The sequence below is a fragment of the Syngnathoides biaculeatus genome, chromosome 10 (assembly GCF_019802595.1).
Source record: "Syngnathoides biaculeatus isolate LvHL_M chromosome 10, ASM1980259v1, whole genome shotgun sequence".
Lineage (NCBI taxonomy): Eukaryota > Metazoa > Chordata > Actinopteri > Syngnathiformes > Syngnathidae > Syngnathoides > Syngnathoides biaculeatus.
The window spans coordinates 7,375,609-7,395,245 of NC_084649.1; the positions used below are offsets into that span (position 1 = coordinate 7,375,609).

Genomic DNA, 19,637 nt, shown 5'->3' on the forward strand with positions numbered 1-19,637 from the left:
GAAAAAGGGTCTTAATACTTTCTGTGCCCACGATACAACCATTAGTGCTAGCACAAACTTGCTTGGCTCCATAACATTTTGTTGCCTGCTTCCGAGCGTACTGAACCAACCAAGCATGAAGCTACGTGGATCCCAAGTTCTGTCATATTTCAGAACTGCAACCGACTCGAAATACTGGGCTGTGCTCATGGCTGGATCACGAAGAACCACAGAAGTCCACTTCGACTCAAACCAGAGCAAAGTAGCAAAGCGCAGGTGCGATACTTGTATGAACTGCTATGACTGTATTGTTCTGTCTTTGCACATTTTCAACACTTATCTTCAAACTTATTTTGTCAATTTCAAAACAAAACGTGATTATGACGTCTTAAATTGTAAAAAAAAAAAAAAATTACAGGGTTTTGGGTCACAAATGAATGTTTCATGAATATTGCCCAGCAACACGGAGCTGGAAATACGGCATGTTGGAACTTGTTCGATTGTCTGGAACCAATTGTTGATTTAAAGGTCAGATGAGAAAGATGTTACGGGGTCAGTTCAACTTCACATTTGCATTCCTTATTTGTTATGGAGTTAACAATTTCGTCGCTGGCCAATCTCAAGGACGATACAAAATTGGAACCAAAGAACCTGTCATGAGCAAGGCCTGGCCACGCCCCTCTTGGCGCTGGCCCAAGTCTTGCTCATGACAGAACCACCGCTGGACAAGCCATATCAGCCTTCATTTAACCGAACTGAGAAAGATTTATAACAATCTCCCTGGCAGTGTTAGTAAACACCGACCGGTCATTATTAAAGGCACCAGTATTAAATGTCTTGACTGGGCGTGTACGTGTGCGCGTGTACAATACAGTGTACATATCTATATTTAACTATCACTGTCATGGGAACTGCCAGAGTTTGTGGGGACACTTCCTTGGGGCCTGTGTGTGTGCGTTGTGACGCGGGAGGGAGGAAGGCGCGGGGAGGAGGGGGGGGGGTGTCGGGGCAGGTATTGCCACCTAATTCCGTCCAGTTATGCAGGAAGCCTGGCTTCTCGCTTCACACACTCGGTGTGCGTGCGTGTGCGTGCGTGTGTGTTCCCAGTAATAAGCATCAGTGCACATTCGTCGGGGCTCCATCCGTAGTCAGACGGTCCATGATGAGAGGCTGCTCCGGCCGATCCAAGCCCGCACAGATCCAGGGCAGAGCGGGTAAGGAGGCTTCCGCTTCTCGTTGTACTCGCGGGTCGCAATGCTGCGTCCGAACGTGGGAAGAGTGGCGCGCGGGGAAGACGTAAACAAAAGTGGACGTGCTGTCACCGAGACCTTTGCCCTACATAACCATAGAACAGCCTCCCGACGCCTTTTTGCTTTCTGTTTGAACACATTGTCGTCGATCAAATGGGAGCACATCGTCGTCACTCGATTGCCGATTGCCGCCGATCGTCATAGTGATGCGGGAGCTTCTCGCTCACTTTGGGTGGCTCGTTGATCGCGTGCATTTTGAATGCATGGCTTAGAAATGTGTGTCGAGGGGCTCGGGCGGTGTGTCCACTTCGGGCTAAAAGCTGCTAGCTGTTGCCCGGTTAAAATAGAAAAAGAAGAAGAAGAGGGGGCCCCGCTCTACGACGGAGTTGCGTTCTTACGGCGGCAAGCTAACGTCAATAAGGTCGGAGCGAGCCAATAACAACGCCTACGCTCACGCAAAAATAAAAAGTCAGACTGGTGTGTTTGAAAGAAACCTGTTAGGCCACCGCAAAAATAATCACATGAAAAAAGTAAGTGACTTCTTGTGTCGGTTGACGAAGCAAATCTGTTCCGTTTTGTTGTGCATCGCTAGTTATTCGGAACCTGGAAACGACCCACAGTTTGCTACAAATGAGTTACACCCAGCCCGGGGGTCTTTATTGACCTTCTTATATCACACCGAATGCAGGCTGAGCAAAATCACCCTTATGACAGTTGCTGTTTTCATGTGTGCGTTACACACGTCACCGTGGAAATGCCCAATGTGTGCATGTCACAGTACTATATGTATTAGAGTACTGCTAAAATGGGCAAGACTTGGCATGCTGACACATATTTGAATCCACTGGCAGTTCACAGGAATTAAGGAGCTGTTTAATTGAAAGCCGATGCTTTCGCACCATATGTAGGTCACATGCCCCGTCGTTCCTCTATTCTGAATTCATTATAACCAGGCAATTAGAATGTGGACAAACTGACCTCTTCGAATCGAAATGGATTCATAAAAGGATAAAAGTCAATTCTTCTCAGTCGTAATATCAGACAGCTCGTAAACAATGTGACGTCACATTGTAGTTTTGGTCGTTTATGGCCTCGCACTGTGCCACACTGAAAGACACACACACATCATCATATCCATTAAAATAGTGATGGGATTTTGGCACGTGTTATTTCGGGATTGAGTCGCTGACGACACACAAATTGGCAGCAACCTTTATTGAATGAGGAAAAAGAGCAATGCTGCCATCTAAAGGATGTTTACCAAACATGTCCTCAACTACTGTTTAACGTAAAAAAAAGTTGACTGTCCTATACAAAAGTTATTGATAAAGTAATAATATGAATTAAAATATAAACTAAGAAGATTATGATTATTTCTGGGCATGCTATAAACGTTTCTGGTCTGCAAAACGAAAAATCAATGTAGAACAGTAAAAGAGAATCTCTGATGGATGTGTCCAATGTGTGTGCGTGTGTGTGGGGGGGGGGGTCACAATGGGTTACAGTAGATTTTTATTTTTGTTTTGTAGGTAAATAATTCAACGTTTTATAGCATTTGGTTCCATTTCATTTTCAAAATTCTCTGGTGTCGTGTGAAAATAGGCATGCAAAAGTTGCAGTGCAAACTCTTCAAAATAAAAGTCTAGAAGATGTAAACAGAAAGTCAAGTTTAACCCATATAAAGATTTGTCGTAACAAAACAGTCCCAAATAACTATTTTAACAATGCTATGTTTAATTGTGATCTGAAACATGAATCTGTGAATATAAAGTCAATTGGTTTATATCCACACCCATGGATCTTTATAATTTCGACAATCTTTATTCAAAGCATGCAAACTTTTTTGAACCAGCCCCAACGAAGATGATCGCAATCAAGAATCATTTGGAACAGGAATCGGGACTGGAATCACTCAAATTCAAATGATGCCCAACCCTAAAGCACACAATAGGTGATGGTGCAAACCTCCTCCCCTGTTCAGAAAGGGCCCTCTTTTAGTTTGACAGAATATTTCTTTGAAACCAGCAGTGCTCTACAACAAACCAGAAGAGTCCATTTGCCTTGGTTCAAGTGGATTTCACTAACCTGGCGGACTGAAGATTTACACAGTGATGAAAAAGTCTACACCTGTGACATCATTAGGCCTATTTTAGGGGTGGAGATATTGTATATGGCATTTGTGATGTTGAAACCCATTATTGATATGATATATGAAGCATTTCAAAAGGTGGATGGTATAAGACATATTTAACATGACTAGAACGGGTGGCATGTGGCACAGCTGGAGAGTGTTGGATTCACAGTTCAGAGTAGCGGGGTTCAAATCCTGGCCCCGCCTGTGTGGAGTTTGCATTTTCTCCCCGTGCCTGTGTGAGTTTCCTCTGGGCACTCCGGTTTCCTCCCACATCCCAAAACATGCAACATCAATTAGACACTCTAAATTGTTCCTATGTGTGATTGTGAGTGCGACTGTCGTCTGGCTCTATGTGCCCTGCGATTGGCTGGCAACCAGTTCAGGGTGTACACCGCCTCCTGCCCGTTGACAGCTGGGATAGGCTCCAGCACCCCTGCGACCCTTGTGAGGATAAGCAGCTGAGAAAACGGATGGATGGATATTTAATTTAAAAGTAATTGGGTCATATTTCTCTCCAAACATTGTAGTCACATATGCACCAAAATTTATATGTGACTTTAAAAGTATGAGAATTATATTTTTTTTTTTAAAAACTCACATACTTCAGCATCTGAGTCAAAACAGTGACAGACAGACTTTCCACCCTTCAAAACAGTCAGCATTGATTGATTCTTCCACCCACCAAGTAGCTGGTGATACCCGCAGTTAGTTTGCTTTTGATTACATTAACTCAGTGAAGGGAAATTATTCTTTTTTTTTTGTCAATTGAAAATGAAAATGTGGGGGGGGGGGGTTATGGTGGCGCGACTGGTTAGAGCAATTGCCTCCTGATTCGGAGGACTGGGGTTCAAATCCCGGCCCCGCTTCTGTGGAGCCTGCATGTTCTCCCTGTGCCTGGTTGGTTTTCTCCGAGCACTTTGGTGTCTTCCCACATCCCCAAAACTTGCATGGTAGGTTAATTGGATACTTGTCCGAGTTGGAACAGTTGTTTGTCTCTATGTGCCCTGCGATTGACTGTCAACCAGTTCAGAGTGTAGCCCATCTCCTGCCTGATTAAAACTGGGATAGGCTCCAGCCCTCCATGACGCTTGAGAGGGTAACTAGCTCAGACATGGATGGATGGATGAAAATGATGGGCTTGCATGACTTTGTGACAACACAGGGAAATTTTTTTGTATATGCTATTACAATGTGTACACATTTTTTAACATACTTCCTGTGTTTGTGTGCTGTAATTAAAAACATATTAAAATAACTATAACTCTAATGGTGACTTTGAACTAGTATTGTACTGTTTTCAAATCTGTTCATAAATGTCAAAAAGCAATTTATGAGTCTTTGTTAGCTGTTTCTGATGTTTTGTGCTCACGCACTATATTCACTCTCATGTGCATTTCTTCGGGGTCCCCCCCCCCCCACACACACACATACACGCACGTAAAACCAAGGAATGCCCTTGCTGTTCATACATACCTGTTCAAATGCCATGCGAGAAAGACCAAGCCATTGTTTCATATTTTTTAAAAACTTTTTCAAGCATTACTGTGATTCATAACACGCACAACTATACTTTCTCTTTGAAAAAATGTGGGTTTAAACAAGGTTGGCCTTTTTTACTTTAATTTCAAAATGTATTTTTGGGGGGTGGTGTTAACACAACACTGGTAATGACCTAAACTACACAAGCAATTGCGGGCCACGCAAGGAAAACAGTGTTGATAAACGGCATGAAGCCCCCCACATCATCGTACCACAGTGAAAGATACTGGTGACCGAATCATAATTTTATCATAATTTTAGGGCCCTTTTTCTTCAGATATATCCACTGTATCTACACACGCATGGGGGGAAAACAAGATTAAATTAAAAGATGAAAACTAAGACAACCCCTAATGTAAAACACGCGCATTTCAAATCACAAAATAAAAGCAAAGTGGTAAGGCGATGTTTCATGAAAAAGATGCTTTCAACAATTTCAAGCTGTTGGACCATACTTGTCACCAGTTTAGAGATTCATATTTTTAAAATGTATTTTTTAGCGCAAACTCGCGGAGTGTAAATGTATTATGGACATCCCTCGTGCCGCTGTTCAGTGGCACGAACGCGCAGCGGAACTAGGAAACGTGAAGAAGGCACGCGGTGCATATGTGGCTGCGGGCGCCGTTCTCATTGGGGCTCGTTGGCGCTCGTTGGCGTTCATTGGCGCGCCTTCCGACCAATAGTCGGTCTCCTGCCAGGCGAAAGCGACGCGACGTGTGACGTCACTGACGTGAAGCTAGCGCGATTGAGTGGGAGGCTGAGACCGAGGCTCAGAGGCTCTCAGGCTGCATCCTCGTCGACTTACCGCGATGAAACCCCGGTCACCTTCGGAACAGCATCACGGGAAAAGAGCCCGTGCGCCTCCCGCGGCGGCCTCCACGTCGCCCCAAGACGGAATGGAGGATACGGCCCCGCCGAATTCTCGAGAGCTCACCCAAAACCCCCTGAAGAAGATCTGGATGCCGTGTAAAAATGGCCTTCCCGAGAGGCACATTTCTCAAAGGAAGGGTGCGTATGGCGACGGCGTGACTCTTGGGCACGTTAAGAATTCTCCACTTGGCTGCGTTTGTTTGCTCGACGCCGCGCCATGAACCAGTCGAGCCTGCTTGGACTCCCGTTAGCTTCAACCGTTAGCGCGAGTGTTGCAAATGGAGTGCGCCTCCTCCTCACGCCACTTTTCTCGGAGTGGCCGAGCAGAAAGGAGTCGTGACGACTGCCAACGTCATTCTTGCCGCTCATCGTGAACCCGATTGTACCCGGCGCGTGTGCGAGAGCGATGCGGACTGCGGTCACCTCGCTCGTCGCTGTGCCAACCAACCCGCGTGAGACATTCTGAGCTCGATTCTTACTTTGCGACGAGTGACGCATTGGCACGCCGCTGAACAATTTGGTCGCACAGTGTGGCCCATATACTGCACCAGCATAGCCCTACTGTACTCCTTTTCCTCACACGACAATTCATTGCACTGGAAGAGTAGGATCAGTCGTGGTTTTTTAGACTGTTTCACTGGGGGGTGTAAGAAGGACACCGTTTTAACCACATGCACACTCACAAATGCTTGGGTGCGCAGATGTAGCTGAAAGTATTACGTTTTTAATATTTACTGTACATAACGTAGCATCAGGAGAAGAGGACAAACTTATCAGGATGCAATTACAATGTTAGACATTTTCGTATTTCCCCATAACGAAAGTTGTACTCTGTTGGTTTTTATGTTGTCGCGCCGCAAGGGTAGGTTGTGCTCAGTGTAGTGCACAGGCAGGGGTCAAATTCAAGGCAAGATCCTGCCCGCCACTTTTCATTTGCCTCACGTGGGCAAATCATGTACGTCTACTTCATGTTAATCTATACCAAAATTTCAAATTCACTCAGATGAACATTGACACATGGTCGGCAATTTAAAGGAAGAACGTCTGGCACGACCGTGACAGTTGGTTATGTTTGGACCAGTTTCAACTGTATTAAAAAAGAAAAACAAAACGTATCTACCAAAATTCGAGCAGAATTTTGGCAAACAACAACCAAAAACCAAATCACATTAAGAGTACGTCAAGCGAAAACCAGGGTTCCATTATATATTTATTGATATGATGAGGCAATTTTCCTTTGTCTTTCCACAGTCTTAATGGCTATCTGTTGCAAACCATAGCTATAATGTGGCCCGTAGCAAAAATGAGTTCCACACCCTTGGTGTCGTGACTCCTTGTTTGTGTGGAACCAAGTGGGTCCAGACACAGTGTTAGGGGGCACTGGCTCCCTTGCTCCAACCCAGAACTGCCACTGGGCTGGTTTTGCTCAGTGACACCATGGGATGTAGGGGCCTCGAGGGGTATAATACCTTTGTTTCCCTTTAAATCAGTCATGTTTTCAGCATTCAGTCTTTGCCAGTAGAGGGGGCTTCCACTTCTTCAAATATACAGTGGGTCGATTTACTACGGGTAGAAGCTCATCCTTTACAGCTGATTGTCCATTTTATTGAAGCCATTTCTGGTGGCTAAATGCACCCATATTATCCTTCCATCAATTTTCTTTGCCGCTTATCCTCATGAGTGTCGCGGAGAGTCCTGGAACCTATCCCAGCTGGCAGGAGGCAGGGTACATCGTGAACTGGTTGCCAGCAAATCGCAGGGCACATACAGATGAACAACCGTTCACATCTATGGGGAATTTAGAGTGTTCCAACTAATGTTGCATGTTTTTGGGACGTGGGAGGAAACCGGAGTGCCTGGAGAAAACCCACGCAGGCACGGGAAGAACATGCAAACTCCATACAGGTGGGGCCGGGTTCGAACCCAGGTTCCACCGTGCCGCCCACCCATATTATTTTACATTACAAAAATCTTGTTCTGCACACCTTTCTGTGTTCTAAAACGCCCACCACAGTACAAAGTTATTGTAAATAAATATAGGAGTGAGCCATTAAACGCCTATTTGGAAACTAAGAATATTGAATAAAATTACTTTCTTGTTCACAAAATGATCAAGGGTAAAGTGTTGAATTGAGACGAAGCAAGATGTTCACAAATGACCATTTTAGCGTAATTTCACATGCTGTAGCTGTGGCCAAAAGCAACGGGATTGGTAACTTCCATACCTATGAAGGCACCATTAATTCTGCAAGGTACATACAGGTTTTGGAAAAACATGCTGCCATCCAGGGAATGTCTTTTTCATGGACACCCTTGCTTACGTCAGCAAAACAAGGGCAAACCACAGAGGTAAACATAATGTCCCAGCTTTTATCGAATGTGTTTAAGATATGACATCCTAAATTGATGATTATTTGATTAAAAAGAATAAAGTTTATAATTTTGATTATTGACTATGCTGTGGTGGTAGTGTATTCAATTAAATACTGTGTAGGTTGAACATGATTTGCAAATCTTTATAATCTTTGTATTTATTTATTTATCTTTAACACAAGGTCGCAGCTTCATTGGACTTGGGCTTGTATTTATATAGAATTGTCTAGTTCTCCGTATCAACTTGTGTAGCCTTGTGTATGGCATGCTTAACCCAAATTTGTAGACACGTATGAACAGAGCATCGGTAATGTGAATGGGTCAATCACTGACCTCGGTAAACCAGTAGTAAAATGAAAAATGTTGTAAATATTTGTATGGAAAACACATTTTGACGCTAACACAGTCAGATGAAAGTAAGTACGGCTGTAACTGTGCGTATATTTGCTTGTATTGCAGCAGCGACATATTTCAGTGCTGTCTATGCAAACAAGTTCATCGTGCAGGATTCGTAACTTCGTATGTCGGTACAATCATAAACTGAGAACCCATTTATAACACATCAACCTTAAAGAGACATTTTACAAGGTTTCCACATTTTCAAACAGTTCTCTTTCCATGTCAGAACTATGAATTCAGGACCAAATGTAGTGTGTTGCTATGCGATACTTGACATTGGAGGATAGAAAACGGATTATATATTGTATTGTGTGTGTGCTGCATTCACTAGAATCCAGATCTATAAACTATGCATTTTGGTTCTAGCTTTTTTTTTGTCTTTATTCCGGCAGAGATTTCTGGGTTGGGGCTGCACACAAACCTACATTTAAAAAAAAAAAAAAAAAAAAAAAAAAAAAAAGATTACAGGATTATTTGTGCCTTGCTTCAATTCTTGGCACTTCTCCAACAACCGATCTCAATTTCTACATTTTTACTATCTCATGATGGAGGTGAAGCAAGAAATGATTATGATTGAAGTTCAAATCAGAGATGCTATTGGGTCACTCTGGCCTCTGACCCAGTTATCTATGCAAACACTCACTTGGTTATGCAACTGACTATTAATGATATGCACATGTTGCATTATAAAAAGCGCTGTGTTTTAAACTCCTGACCCCAAAGCAGTCTTCACAGAGATCATACTGCTGGTATGATGCACAGTCATTTAATTTAAAATTGTTTTGAATAAAAGATAATCAACTCCACTGTACCGCTTCCTTTTCAGTATGTATGACCAACTGCCCTACCCTGATAGTGACGGTGGGTCTTCCTGCCAGGGGGAAGACTTACATCTCTAAGAAGCTGACCCGCTATCTGAACTGGATTGGGGTTCCCACCAGAGGTACACATTTCTACCTTTTTCTGATTGTTTGCTAAATATTACTGACCGAAGGCAGTGTTTTCTTAAAGGATATTTCAGACCACTTCTACTAAAGATCCTTCTGTCTTCTCCAGAGTTCAATGTCGGACAATACAGGAGAGAGTGTGTGAAGATCTATAAGTCCTTTGAGTTCTTCCGTCCAGACAATGAGGAAGGGTTAAAGATCCGAAGGTAATGGTCTCTTTTTATCAACACTTTTCTGATACTTATTTATTAGCTGGCATCCGTGTGATCTTTGTAGACAATGCGCTTCGGCAGCTTTGAACGATGTGCGACAGTACCTCACAGAAGAAGGAGGTCAAGTTGCGGTACGTCCAATGTTTGTTTCTGGATAGTTCTGTGTGTGAAGTGCCTTCATCGTTGTTGCACAGGTTTTTGATGCTACAAACACCACCAGAGAGAGGAGAGAAACCATCATTGAGTTTGCAGAGCAAAATGGCTTCAAGGTGATGAATCAAGCTGCCTTTCGTGTGTGGCATGCATTTGTGAATCTTTTTGCTGAGTACTAAGTTCTGAGCATACTTGCATTGTCTTCTTCTTTAGGTGTTTTTTGTTGAATCTGTATGTGAAGACCCAGATGTCATCCAGGAGAACATTGTGGTGTGCATCAAGATTTGTAATCCAGATTAGATCAGGACAAAAGTAGTGTGTCTTCCCAATTTTTTTTTCTTTTTTGTCTGTCTGTTTAGCAAGTGAAGCTGGGTAGCCCAGACTACACAAACTGTAACACTGAAGAGGCAGTGGAAGATTTTATGAAGAGGATTAAGTGTTATGAAAACTCTTATGAGACCCTGGATGAGGTCTTGGACAGGTGAGACTTAGTGGAATGATAGGGAATCAAGTGTTTATCAACCATTGCATTGTCACGTTAATTGAAATAAACTAGCGTGAGCATTATTACAATGTCAAAGGCGGCATCTATTGTATAGCTCTTGTGTTGAATCTTAGGAGTTCATGTAGGCGTTCATAATGTTGTTGTTGCATGATGTACAGTGGTCCTAAAATATACAGACCTTTTCCAAAGAAAAAAGAATATCATGGCAAAGTTTATTTCCACAATTCCATTCAAAAATTGAAACTTTCTTGGATTATAGATTCAGGGCCTGTAATCTGAATAATGTCAAGTATATATTTATTTATTTTCATATAATTTGGGCTTTCAGATAATAAAAAGAAATACTCTGAAGAAATCAGACCAACGAGGGCATAAATGTTTGAAACTGTCAGACATGAATCATCGACTGAATTCAAAGCTCCTTTACAGGTTTCCCCAGGTGTCATTAAATTTCTTCAGTTTGGTTCAATTTTCTCTGTTGGGTTCAATATGGGGAAGAGTGCAGACTTTAGAAGGCCATCATTGAAACCCGCCATCGGATGAGTAAGGCACAAACGTTCATAGCTAAGGAGGCTGGCTGAGTGCCGTGTCCAAGCATATCAATGGAAAGTCTTGTGGAAGGACAAAATGTGGCCAGAGAAGACCCACCAGAAAATACGACCGTGTTCTTCAGATTATCAAACAGAAGATTCAAGAATCCATCAGAGAACCCGGAAGAATGGAATGAGGTGGGAGCCACGGCTTAAATAAGCACCATATTCAGCCGGATCAGGGTGACGGTCCCCAGTACAACTGTCCCCTGTCAGGTTCCCCAGATCAAGCCACTTGTGAGCCTGAGCCAAAGTAGGGAGCATCTGAATTGGGCCTGGACTGTTGGCCAGTACTCACAGGTCCTCTTCTCCGATTAAATTAAACTATGCCTTTCATTCGGCAATCAAGTTCCAAGGGTTTGGAGGAAGACTGGTGAAAACAGATCCCAAGCTGCTTAAGGCCAATCATGATTGGTTTGGGGTGCAGGTGTTCGTGAACTGTGTTTTCTTAAATCCAATGTCACTGCAACAGTTTACCAGAAGGACTTCACGATTCCTTCTGCTGAAGATCTGCATGGAGATGGAGATTTCATCTTCCAGCAGGACCTGGCCCCTGCCCATACCGCCAAAAGAACCAAAACTTGGTTTATTGCCCATTGCATCACAGTGCTTGACTGGCCGGCCAACTTGCCAGATCTAAAAAAGACAAAATGGATAAATAAAACAAAAATAGATGGCATTATGAAGAAAGAGCCTGATGGGGAAATACTGAAGCAACAGTTCAAGATATCAGCCAGGAGCAAAAAGCTTGAGAGCAAGTGGGTCTTGCAAATAGACGATGATACAAGGCGTACTGCCAAAGTGGTTACAAAACGGCTTAAGGGTAACAATGTCAGTGGCCATCCCAAAGTTGTGACATCAATCCAATTGAAAATTTGTGGGCTGACCCAAGCTTTGCGCAATAACACCAGTTCTATCTGGAGAAATGGGCCAAAAGGGCTGGGGGAGAGGATATCCAAAACCTTTGACTAAAGTCAAATCAGACAGTTTGACGGCAATGGTACAAAATGCCAACCACGTATTTAAACTTCAGACATTGAATGAAATCATGACAAATTGTAAAAAGAAAAAAAAAATCTCCTTTTCTGCTGGCTTTTAGTAAAAATTAATATTTTTGATAATCCTAATTGAACAAAAACAGGAAATGTTTTTTTTCAAGACTGTAAGAAAAGGTGTTTTTTTATAGTATACATAAGCTTATGGATTTTGACTGTAGAGTTTTTTTGTGTGTATACAGACGTGAACATCCCACTTGACAAATGTGTAGAGATCAAGATGACAGTTGTAGCTGTTGGCGATTTATAGTACTCAAACAAAAGTATGTCGGGCAACTCATAATGATTTTTCCTATTGGTTTCCATGTAGGGATCTCTCTTATATCAAAATCATGGATGTGGGTCAGCGGTTTCTGGTCAACCGGGTGTTGGACCACATCCAGAGTCGCATTGTCTACTATCTCATGAACATCCACATCACGCCTCGCTCCATCTACCTGTGTCGTCACGGCGAGAGTGAGCTTAATGTCAAGGGGTGCATTGGAGGAGACTCCGGGCTCACATTGAGAGGAAAAGAGGTACAGCAGACGTACCCAGCAAAGTCTACACGGATCGGTGAAGTAAAAGTGTCTTCTTCCTATAAGTCAACTTTTGTCCTCTTTGGTTCTTTTCTTTGCAGTTTGCCAAAAAGCTGAGTCAGTTCATCCAGGCTCAGGGCATCAATGACCTGAAGGTGTGGACCAGTCAAATGAAAAGAACCATCCAGACCGCAGAGGCTCTCGGCGTACCCTATGAACAGTGGAAGGTCCTCAACGAGATTGACGCTGTGAGTGAGAGCTCCATCTTCATGAACTCATTCAATGTCATCCATTTAATAAACCACAACTCTTAGAATGCCCCCGTTTTGGAGCATTTGAAATATAACCAGACAGACCCACAGAATACTGTTCTATGATTATATATTAACTGAGTCTACCAAATACAAAAAATAGTGTCTTCTTTCAGCAGAAAAGTGTAATTCTACCATTTGTCTTCTTTCAGCAGAAAAGTGTAATTCTACCATTTTCCGTTGGCAACCAGTAGTTGGATCTGGGTAGGTTAGGGTTACGGTTGATAAAATTCAACAGTTTCTCCCAGAAAATGTTAGAATACATGTCAGTCATGGGCACGTATTGTTCACAGGCACTTGTGGAGACATCCTAGATAAACTGTTGTACATTTGTCTCACACACACATACTTCCACTACTAGCACAACACATACATCGTGAAATCTATACATCCGACCGAGTGTTACATCACTGTTTCAACTCTTCTGGAATGCACAGCAAGATGGCAGCCATTTGCTGTTTGTGTGAACGGGTGGAACAGAGAAAGTTTTCGCTGGGAAGCTATTGAATCTAGAAGTGTGTCCCGACCATCTGCTGGCCGTCACGGCTCAATACAATTCCTCCCAAGCCCAGTCCTTTTTGAGGAATGACAAAGCCAAAAAAAACAACTGACAAATGGTGTTCTAAAGAGTGATTTTTGTCTTTTTTTGGCAGTCAATGCGTTTAATGCTCTCCCATCTTTTTTGATTATTAGTGTTCTTGGTGTACATTGTTAATTAGTTTCTGTGTGTGGCGTGCCACTTCAGGGTGTGTGTGAGGAGATGATGTATGAGGAGATCCAAGATAACTACCCTCTGGAGTTTGCACTGCGGGATCAGGACAAGTACCGTTACCGCTACCCTAAAGGAGAGGTCAGTTATGGAATGGAATATTGGTAACAAACGCTATATTCATTGATGTTTAATGACTGATATCTCTTTAAGTATGTCCTTACTCTGCATCTTGAGATTTTTTTTCAGAGTTCTGTATTTCAGTCTGGGTTTTTTTTTTTTTTTTTTGCATCTCAAACAATTTTCCAGGCTGTTGTGCCAGAGATTTTGTTGGTCGACCTGATAGTGGTTTGTTTTCCACTTCTCAATTACAGTTTGAATACTACTGATTGTCATTCTCAGTTCTTTTGCTTTCCCCATGACTCAAAATCCAGAGATGTCATTGCAAAGGTTTGTTAGGAGCCCAGAAACTCACTGAACCTTTGTACACATTCTGATTACAAGCAAACAGATCACAGGTGTGCAAGGTTAATTTTAGTAGTAGTTATTCAACCATGTTTGTGTATACTTTTGAGTAGGTTATCAGGCCAAAATCACAAGGGTGTACACACTTTTTATGAAGGTCATTTGTGTAGTTTTTCATTATGATTTTAAAAGGGTTTAAAAAAAATGGGTTGAGAAATCACAAATTCTGCCAGTGTATATAAATTTATGATCACAACTGAATATTTGTAAGTTTTAACTTAACTTTTTGTTTTTCAGCTTGTTGCATTTATTTTGAAGGATACACACTGGAATTCTGCATTTTTGCATGAAAAATAATTTCACATGACACCAGTGAAAACAAAAGTCAACCAAATGCTCTCTAAAATGTTGCTTCTTTAACGTACCCATCAATGAGACGCAATGTTAGTGTTTGTGATACTGACAACATAATTGTGAGTTTTGTCCCAATTCATTGTGATGTACAGTTGCCTAGAAGTCTTATCTTAATATCAAACTTGGAACGCGACATTCTTACGGTCTTTCTAGAATGGTAATTTATATTTTGTTTTTGTGTCTATCATCAGTGTTTACATTGAAGATGAAAATAAACTCTAAAAGCCATCAGTGCAAGCGTGCACCCCAACTTTTAACTTGTTGCCATTGAGACTTTTCATTGTTTCCCAATTGATTTAACAAAGTTCCTCGTGGTGTAGGTTGAGGCTCGGAGCGGGAGGCGGTACATCAGACTTCTACATATCGTGAAAACCCTCTTTGCACAATATAACTTGAATGCAGTTGTTACACTGAGGTGACTGGTCATTAATTCAAGGTTAAAGTTAAAAAACGTTATTATTCACTGCCTTTGGACCAAGTGTGTCTTCATGCGCGTTTTCACCACTTTCTTCTTCTGGGTCAGTGGACTGTAAGCTTCGAAACTGTGAACGGAAATTTAGTTTGAACGATTCTGAGAGAACCAGAACGTTAGTCCCGGTTCCAGTCTGTTCTCGATGCCCAACTTTATTAATAAATAAATAGTGTCAATCAGGGATGAGAATTTTCTGCTGATCGGCGGATTTCCGACTTTTTCAGACCAAAATGACCATTCTCAAGATAAGCACAAATCTGTTGAAAATTTCAGGACGGGGTAGGGGTAGGGTATCGTGCGCCTCCCTCTCGGTGGTGGGCTCTGGGTTGCAAGTTCAGCTTAGTGCTAGCACAAGCACGACTATCATATGCTGTTCTAACTTGCTCGGTAGTGTAAATATTTGCATTTTGCGAAAAACATTAAAACTTGTTTGCGGCAGATTACTCGATTGGACAACAGAGTTATACAGTATAACGATCCAATCGTGTTAGTGGTTAATCGAGTTTCATCATTGCCATGCACATGTGTTCTCGGTTCTCAGAAATCGCAGTGTAACGTTTTAGTTAGCCAAGTAATGGCGCGTGGGATTTAGATAGCGCGAACTGATTGAAGCGACGGTGTTCAAAGTTTTACGATGGCAAAAGTGTTAGAAAAAAAGGATGAAGATCGAGCGAAGGCAATTGACAAGAATGCTGGAATCAAAAACTGTTTCAGACGGGCATGGCTTGAAAAAAGTGTAACCGGTGCAGATAGGACCGAAAACGGTATCAACATGTCTTACCGAACACATACAAAAAGTGGACATTCCCGGCAAAGTGCTGTGCACTCTGTATTCCGATAGGAGCAAAAAATATCCAGGAGGAAACTCAACCCCCCCCTCCAGACATTTTCAGTGTTTTTCCAAATTGGTCATTCTCATCCCTGGTCAATTCATATTGAAGATTAGAATTATAAATGTCTTTTTATAATTTAAACTACAATACAATAGAGTCTTTTTGTAAGTCTGTGTTGTTGATTCAGTCCTACGAGGACCTGGTGCAGCGCCTGGAGCCCGTCATCATGGAGCTGGAGAGGCAGGAGAATGTGCTGGTCATCTGCCACCAGGCCGTCATGCGCTGCCTACTGGCCTACTTCCTGGACAAGACAGCAGGTGAGCCTAAGAGATGGAACCACTCAGTGGCACCCCATTAAAAACCATGTGTGTGTGCCGCTGAGAATTGACTAGTAAACTTCAGAGAACCTCCCCCATAAGCAGTGGTGACAGACCAAGGCCTATTATGAATACACTCACTTTCTTAGGACCCATGGTTTAAAAAAAAAAAAAGAAAGAAAAAGGACTAAATACTTGCGTAAAAAAATTGAAGTCTACTAGGATCTTCGCTCCAAAGATATAAATTATACTACTGCTGTCTTATGACATAGTCTTGAAGCTCAACTCTAAAGTCAAAATTTAGCTTGCAACATGAAGTGAAAAAAATTAAACCAAAGAAGTAAAAAAACTTGCGAGTCAATGTGAAATAAATTGTTGTTTTGGGACTGTCATGACCCAATCTTATCAGTGGAATTGCATCTGTACAGAGGAGCTGCCCTACCTGAAGTGCCCGCTGCACACCGTGTTAAAGCTCACTCCTGTGGCATATGGTAGGACGCTTCTGCCTCAAGTGCACAGAGTGTGTAAGTGTGACTAGTACTCTTCTGACAAGGCTAACCTCCTGTTACCAGGCTGTAAAGTTGAGTCCATTGGCCTCAACGTTGACGCCGTCAACACACACCGAGAGAAACCGGAGGTGCGTAGAATCACTTGTATACGCGCGTACACACACAGAGCAGCTGACCCACATTAAGTGCTGTAAGACTGGACAGAACCGGATAGCTGCTGTTGCTTCAGGCACTTAACATCATGCTACAACATTAGTCTTCAACTCACGGTATATTAATCAGTGGTTTTATAAAACTGAATCCCCCCTTGTACCCCTCACACAATTCTGACAGCACAAACTACAAAACATAGGCAGTATATTTTGTGTAAAACTTGACTTCCTTTTAGTTTGATAAGCACAACAAATTGCAACCTCACCTGATGAATCTAAATTTGATGAGATTTTCTGTTTCAAATTGTTCCGGATCGAGTGTCCAGAGATCCTTAAGGTTTTCTAAGATGGTCTCTATTATGCTTTAAAATAAAACAAAATCAGTAAACCTTCCAATTTAAGGTCCTAAAAATGCGCCATTGGTTACACACGCATACGCACAACAGATTTCTGCTCATATTACACGATTTCACGTTTTTTTTTTTTAAAGCTCAAGTGTTTATTATGACTTAAATGTAGTTTGAATGTAGTTGAACAAAGGGAGGTGGACACTTATCCCCCACAAACTCCCGCTGATTTAAAAAAAAAAAAAAAAAAGTTGAATAAGACTAATGAAAGGTGGAGTCATGCCCTGCTAACCTGACACAAAGGCAGACATCATCATGATTTTTGCCCACGTTGTTTTGACCCTCCCCTTGTTTGTGTGTGTGCTTTCCCCCGCCTCCCCCCCTCCATTGAACAGAACGTAGAGGTGTCGCGGATGTCAGAGGAGGCTCTGCTAACTGTGCCAGCTCACCAGTGAGGCAGTGCCCCTCCCCTTGCCTCCTTTAGCCCTCATTGCACACCTCGCTGTAACCCTTGTGACGCACACTGCACCTGCCAACTTCTTTGCTCTCCACCTTCCTCTCATCCTCTTCCTGTCCGGCATCGTCTGCGCTTCCTGCACTCTTGTGTTCATTAATTGTAGATGTGATGATGGTGATAGCTGACTGGAATCCAGTTCCTTTTGATTATTTGTAAGAATGTGACACAGACCTTGTGTCATGCACATTCTCCCTTTTTTGGAGAATACATGAAGGAAGCGATTGTTTTGGGCACGAGGTTCCCAAATGTGAAGCAACAAGACTTAATACCTCATCCTATGAACTTTTTGTTCTTTGCTTTCCTCATGAGGCTGAACCATTGGAACTCTGTTAGTTTTACACGTTACTTGTACTTTTGCAATATTGCACAACTTTAGTTTATCATCAACATAACTGTGTAAAATGTCTCAAAGCATTCATACTGTCACCTACAAATCATGGAAGGAGTGATTTATTAACTTTTATTTGACAATGTTTATTTCTCAAATCACTAAACCTAATGAAGAGGTTTGTTTGTTTCTAAATAAACTTCATTTACTCTCAGCATTGCTCCAAGCCCACTCTCGTCCAAGTCATTTCTTAACAATACTTAATTCAACATTTGTTACTGACACAGTATGTGGTGAAACTACTACTACAGATGTGACACGTAGAGTACTTCCACTTCACTGCAGTGTAAGAGAGTCACTTATCATTGATATGCAAATTATGTCTTAAGTGCCGCAACTCTTCAACCTGAATTAAATCGTTTTCTAAGTTTAAACACACAAAAGTTCTCAAATGGGCAATATCCATTATTACAAAACTCAAGCCCCTGAAACAATGAAAAGAACCAGAAACCCTTTTTAGACAGGCACCAGCAGTCCAACTGAAGCAATCTCTGCAACTACAGCTCACATGCATGCGTCCTTTTTTAGTAAGATTAGAGCTCTGACACTGATGCGTTGCTCTTTCCAGAACGTGAACGTCCATCGGACAACAGAGGATGCCCTGCGGACCGTCCCTGCTCACCTCTAACACTTTGCTCCGGCCCTCGTGAGCCTCGTGGTTGCCCTTTTGTTGCGTTTTTGTTTCCTTATGGTGCACTTCCTGTCCATGTCGGTGTCTGTCAGGGTGAAGTGCCTCCAATTCACACACATACACATGTAGCGCTTGGGTACGATTTGAAGGAGTTCAACAGATTTGAAGTTTTGCACATTGTGGTCACATGACCTCCAATATAGTATCTGTGTGTCTAAATTGTACTTTAGTGCAACATTTTTTTTAAAAGTACTGTATCATTTGAATTAGCACAATGGGTTCCATCAGATAATCATTTGCTTCATATTTTAATTGATTTAATGTGCAATTGTTGTTTTTGTGAATGTGTCCTCAGTGTTTAATGTGCAATTTGAAGGGTCCTATTCTACTGTACCTGGAAGACTACTATGAAAACTTTCATCTTTGTGAAGCACTCATTTACTTCTGGATGAATGAAATGACTGGAATCTTATGATAAATAACAGTCATTCGGCTCGGTTGTTTCCACTAACTTGTCTTTTACGTCTCACCTAAAGCAGAAGTACTACCGTTAGAGTATGAATCTACTTCTCCATCATGATAGAAACGTGTTTGTGTTGAACGTGTGTGTGGTCTCGTGGGTTAAGGGTCAAAGAAAAAAAATGTTAAAATTGTGACTGCACCTCTGTTGAAATACAATAAAGATGTTATTTTTACACATTGACAAATTCTGTTAATATATAATGTGACAAGTTTGACAAAAAATATTTCTGCAACATATTCATTGATTAAAACCACTTTAATCGTAGCTCTTCCCCATAAATTATATCAAGAAATATGTTTGTACCACCAGTGTTAGTATGGGATGTTGATACCAAAAGGCTGTTTTTGCATTGTAAATCCTGAATGTCACTCAGGCTGCTGCTTGACAACAACAGGTTCATTTTCACTTCAAATTAGATACTATATTTATCAAAAGTGGTGTTAAAGATGATAATGCCCATCTTTGATTGACGCTGTCAAACAAGTATCATTAATGGGGGTGTGCCACATCATTGAAAGCTGTTGC

At 42.0% G+C, this 19,637-nt stretch overlaps 1 protein-coding gene across 4 annotated transcripts; it reads left to right on the forward strand.

Annotated features, from left to right (window-relative positions):
- The first annotated feature begins 968 nt into the window (after positions 1-968).
- LOC133507504 (6-phosphofructo-2-kinase/fructose-2,6-bisphosphatase 4-like) lies at positions 969-19,283 on the forward strand. Of its 4 annotated transcripts, none has more exons than XM_061832593.1 (14): positions 969-1,193; positions 9,371-9,487; positions 9,601-9,697; positions 9,768-9,834; positions 9,898-9,972; positions 10,070-10,126; positions 10,216-10,337; positions 12,317-12,524; positions 12,626-12,772; positions 13,581-13,685; positions 15,916-16,045; positions 16,474-16,536; positions 16,618-16,682; positions 18,527-19,283. In XM_061832593.1, the coding sequence occupies exons 1-14, from the start codon at positions 1,139-1,141 to the stop codon at positions 18,584-18,586; spliced, it is 1,368 nt and encodes a 455-aa protein (XP_061688577.1). In that variant the 5' UTR covers positions 969-1,138; the 3' UTR covers positions 18,587-19,283. The 4 variants fall into 4 exon arrangements, with proteins under 4 accessions (XP_061688577.1, XP_061688576.1, XP_061688580.1 ...); XM_061832592.1 differs by lacking the exon at positions 18,527-19,283 and adding an exon at positions 17,449-18,115 and having other exon boundaries at positions 971-1,193; XM_061832596.1 differs by lacking the exon at positions 969-1,193 and adding an exon at positions 5,563-5,910 and having other exon boundaries at positions 18,527-19,281.
- The last annotated feature ends 354 nt before the right edge of the window (positions 19,284-19,637 follow it).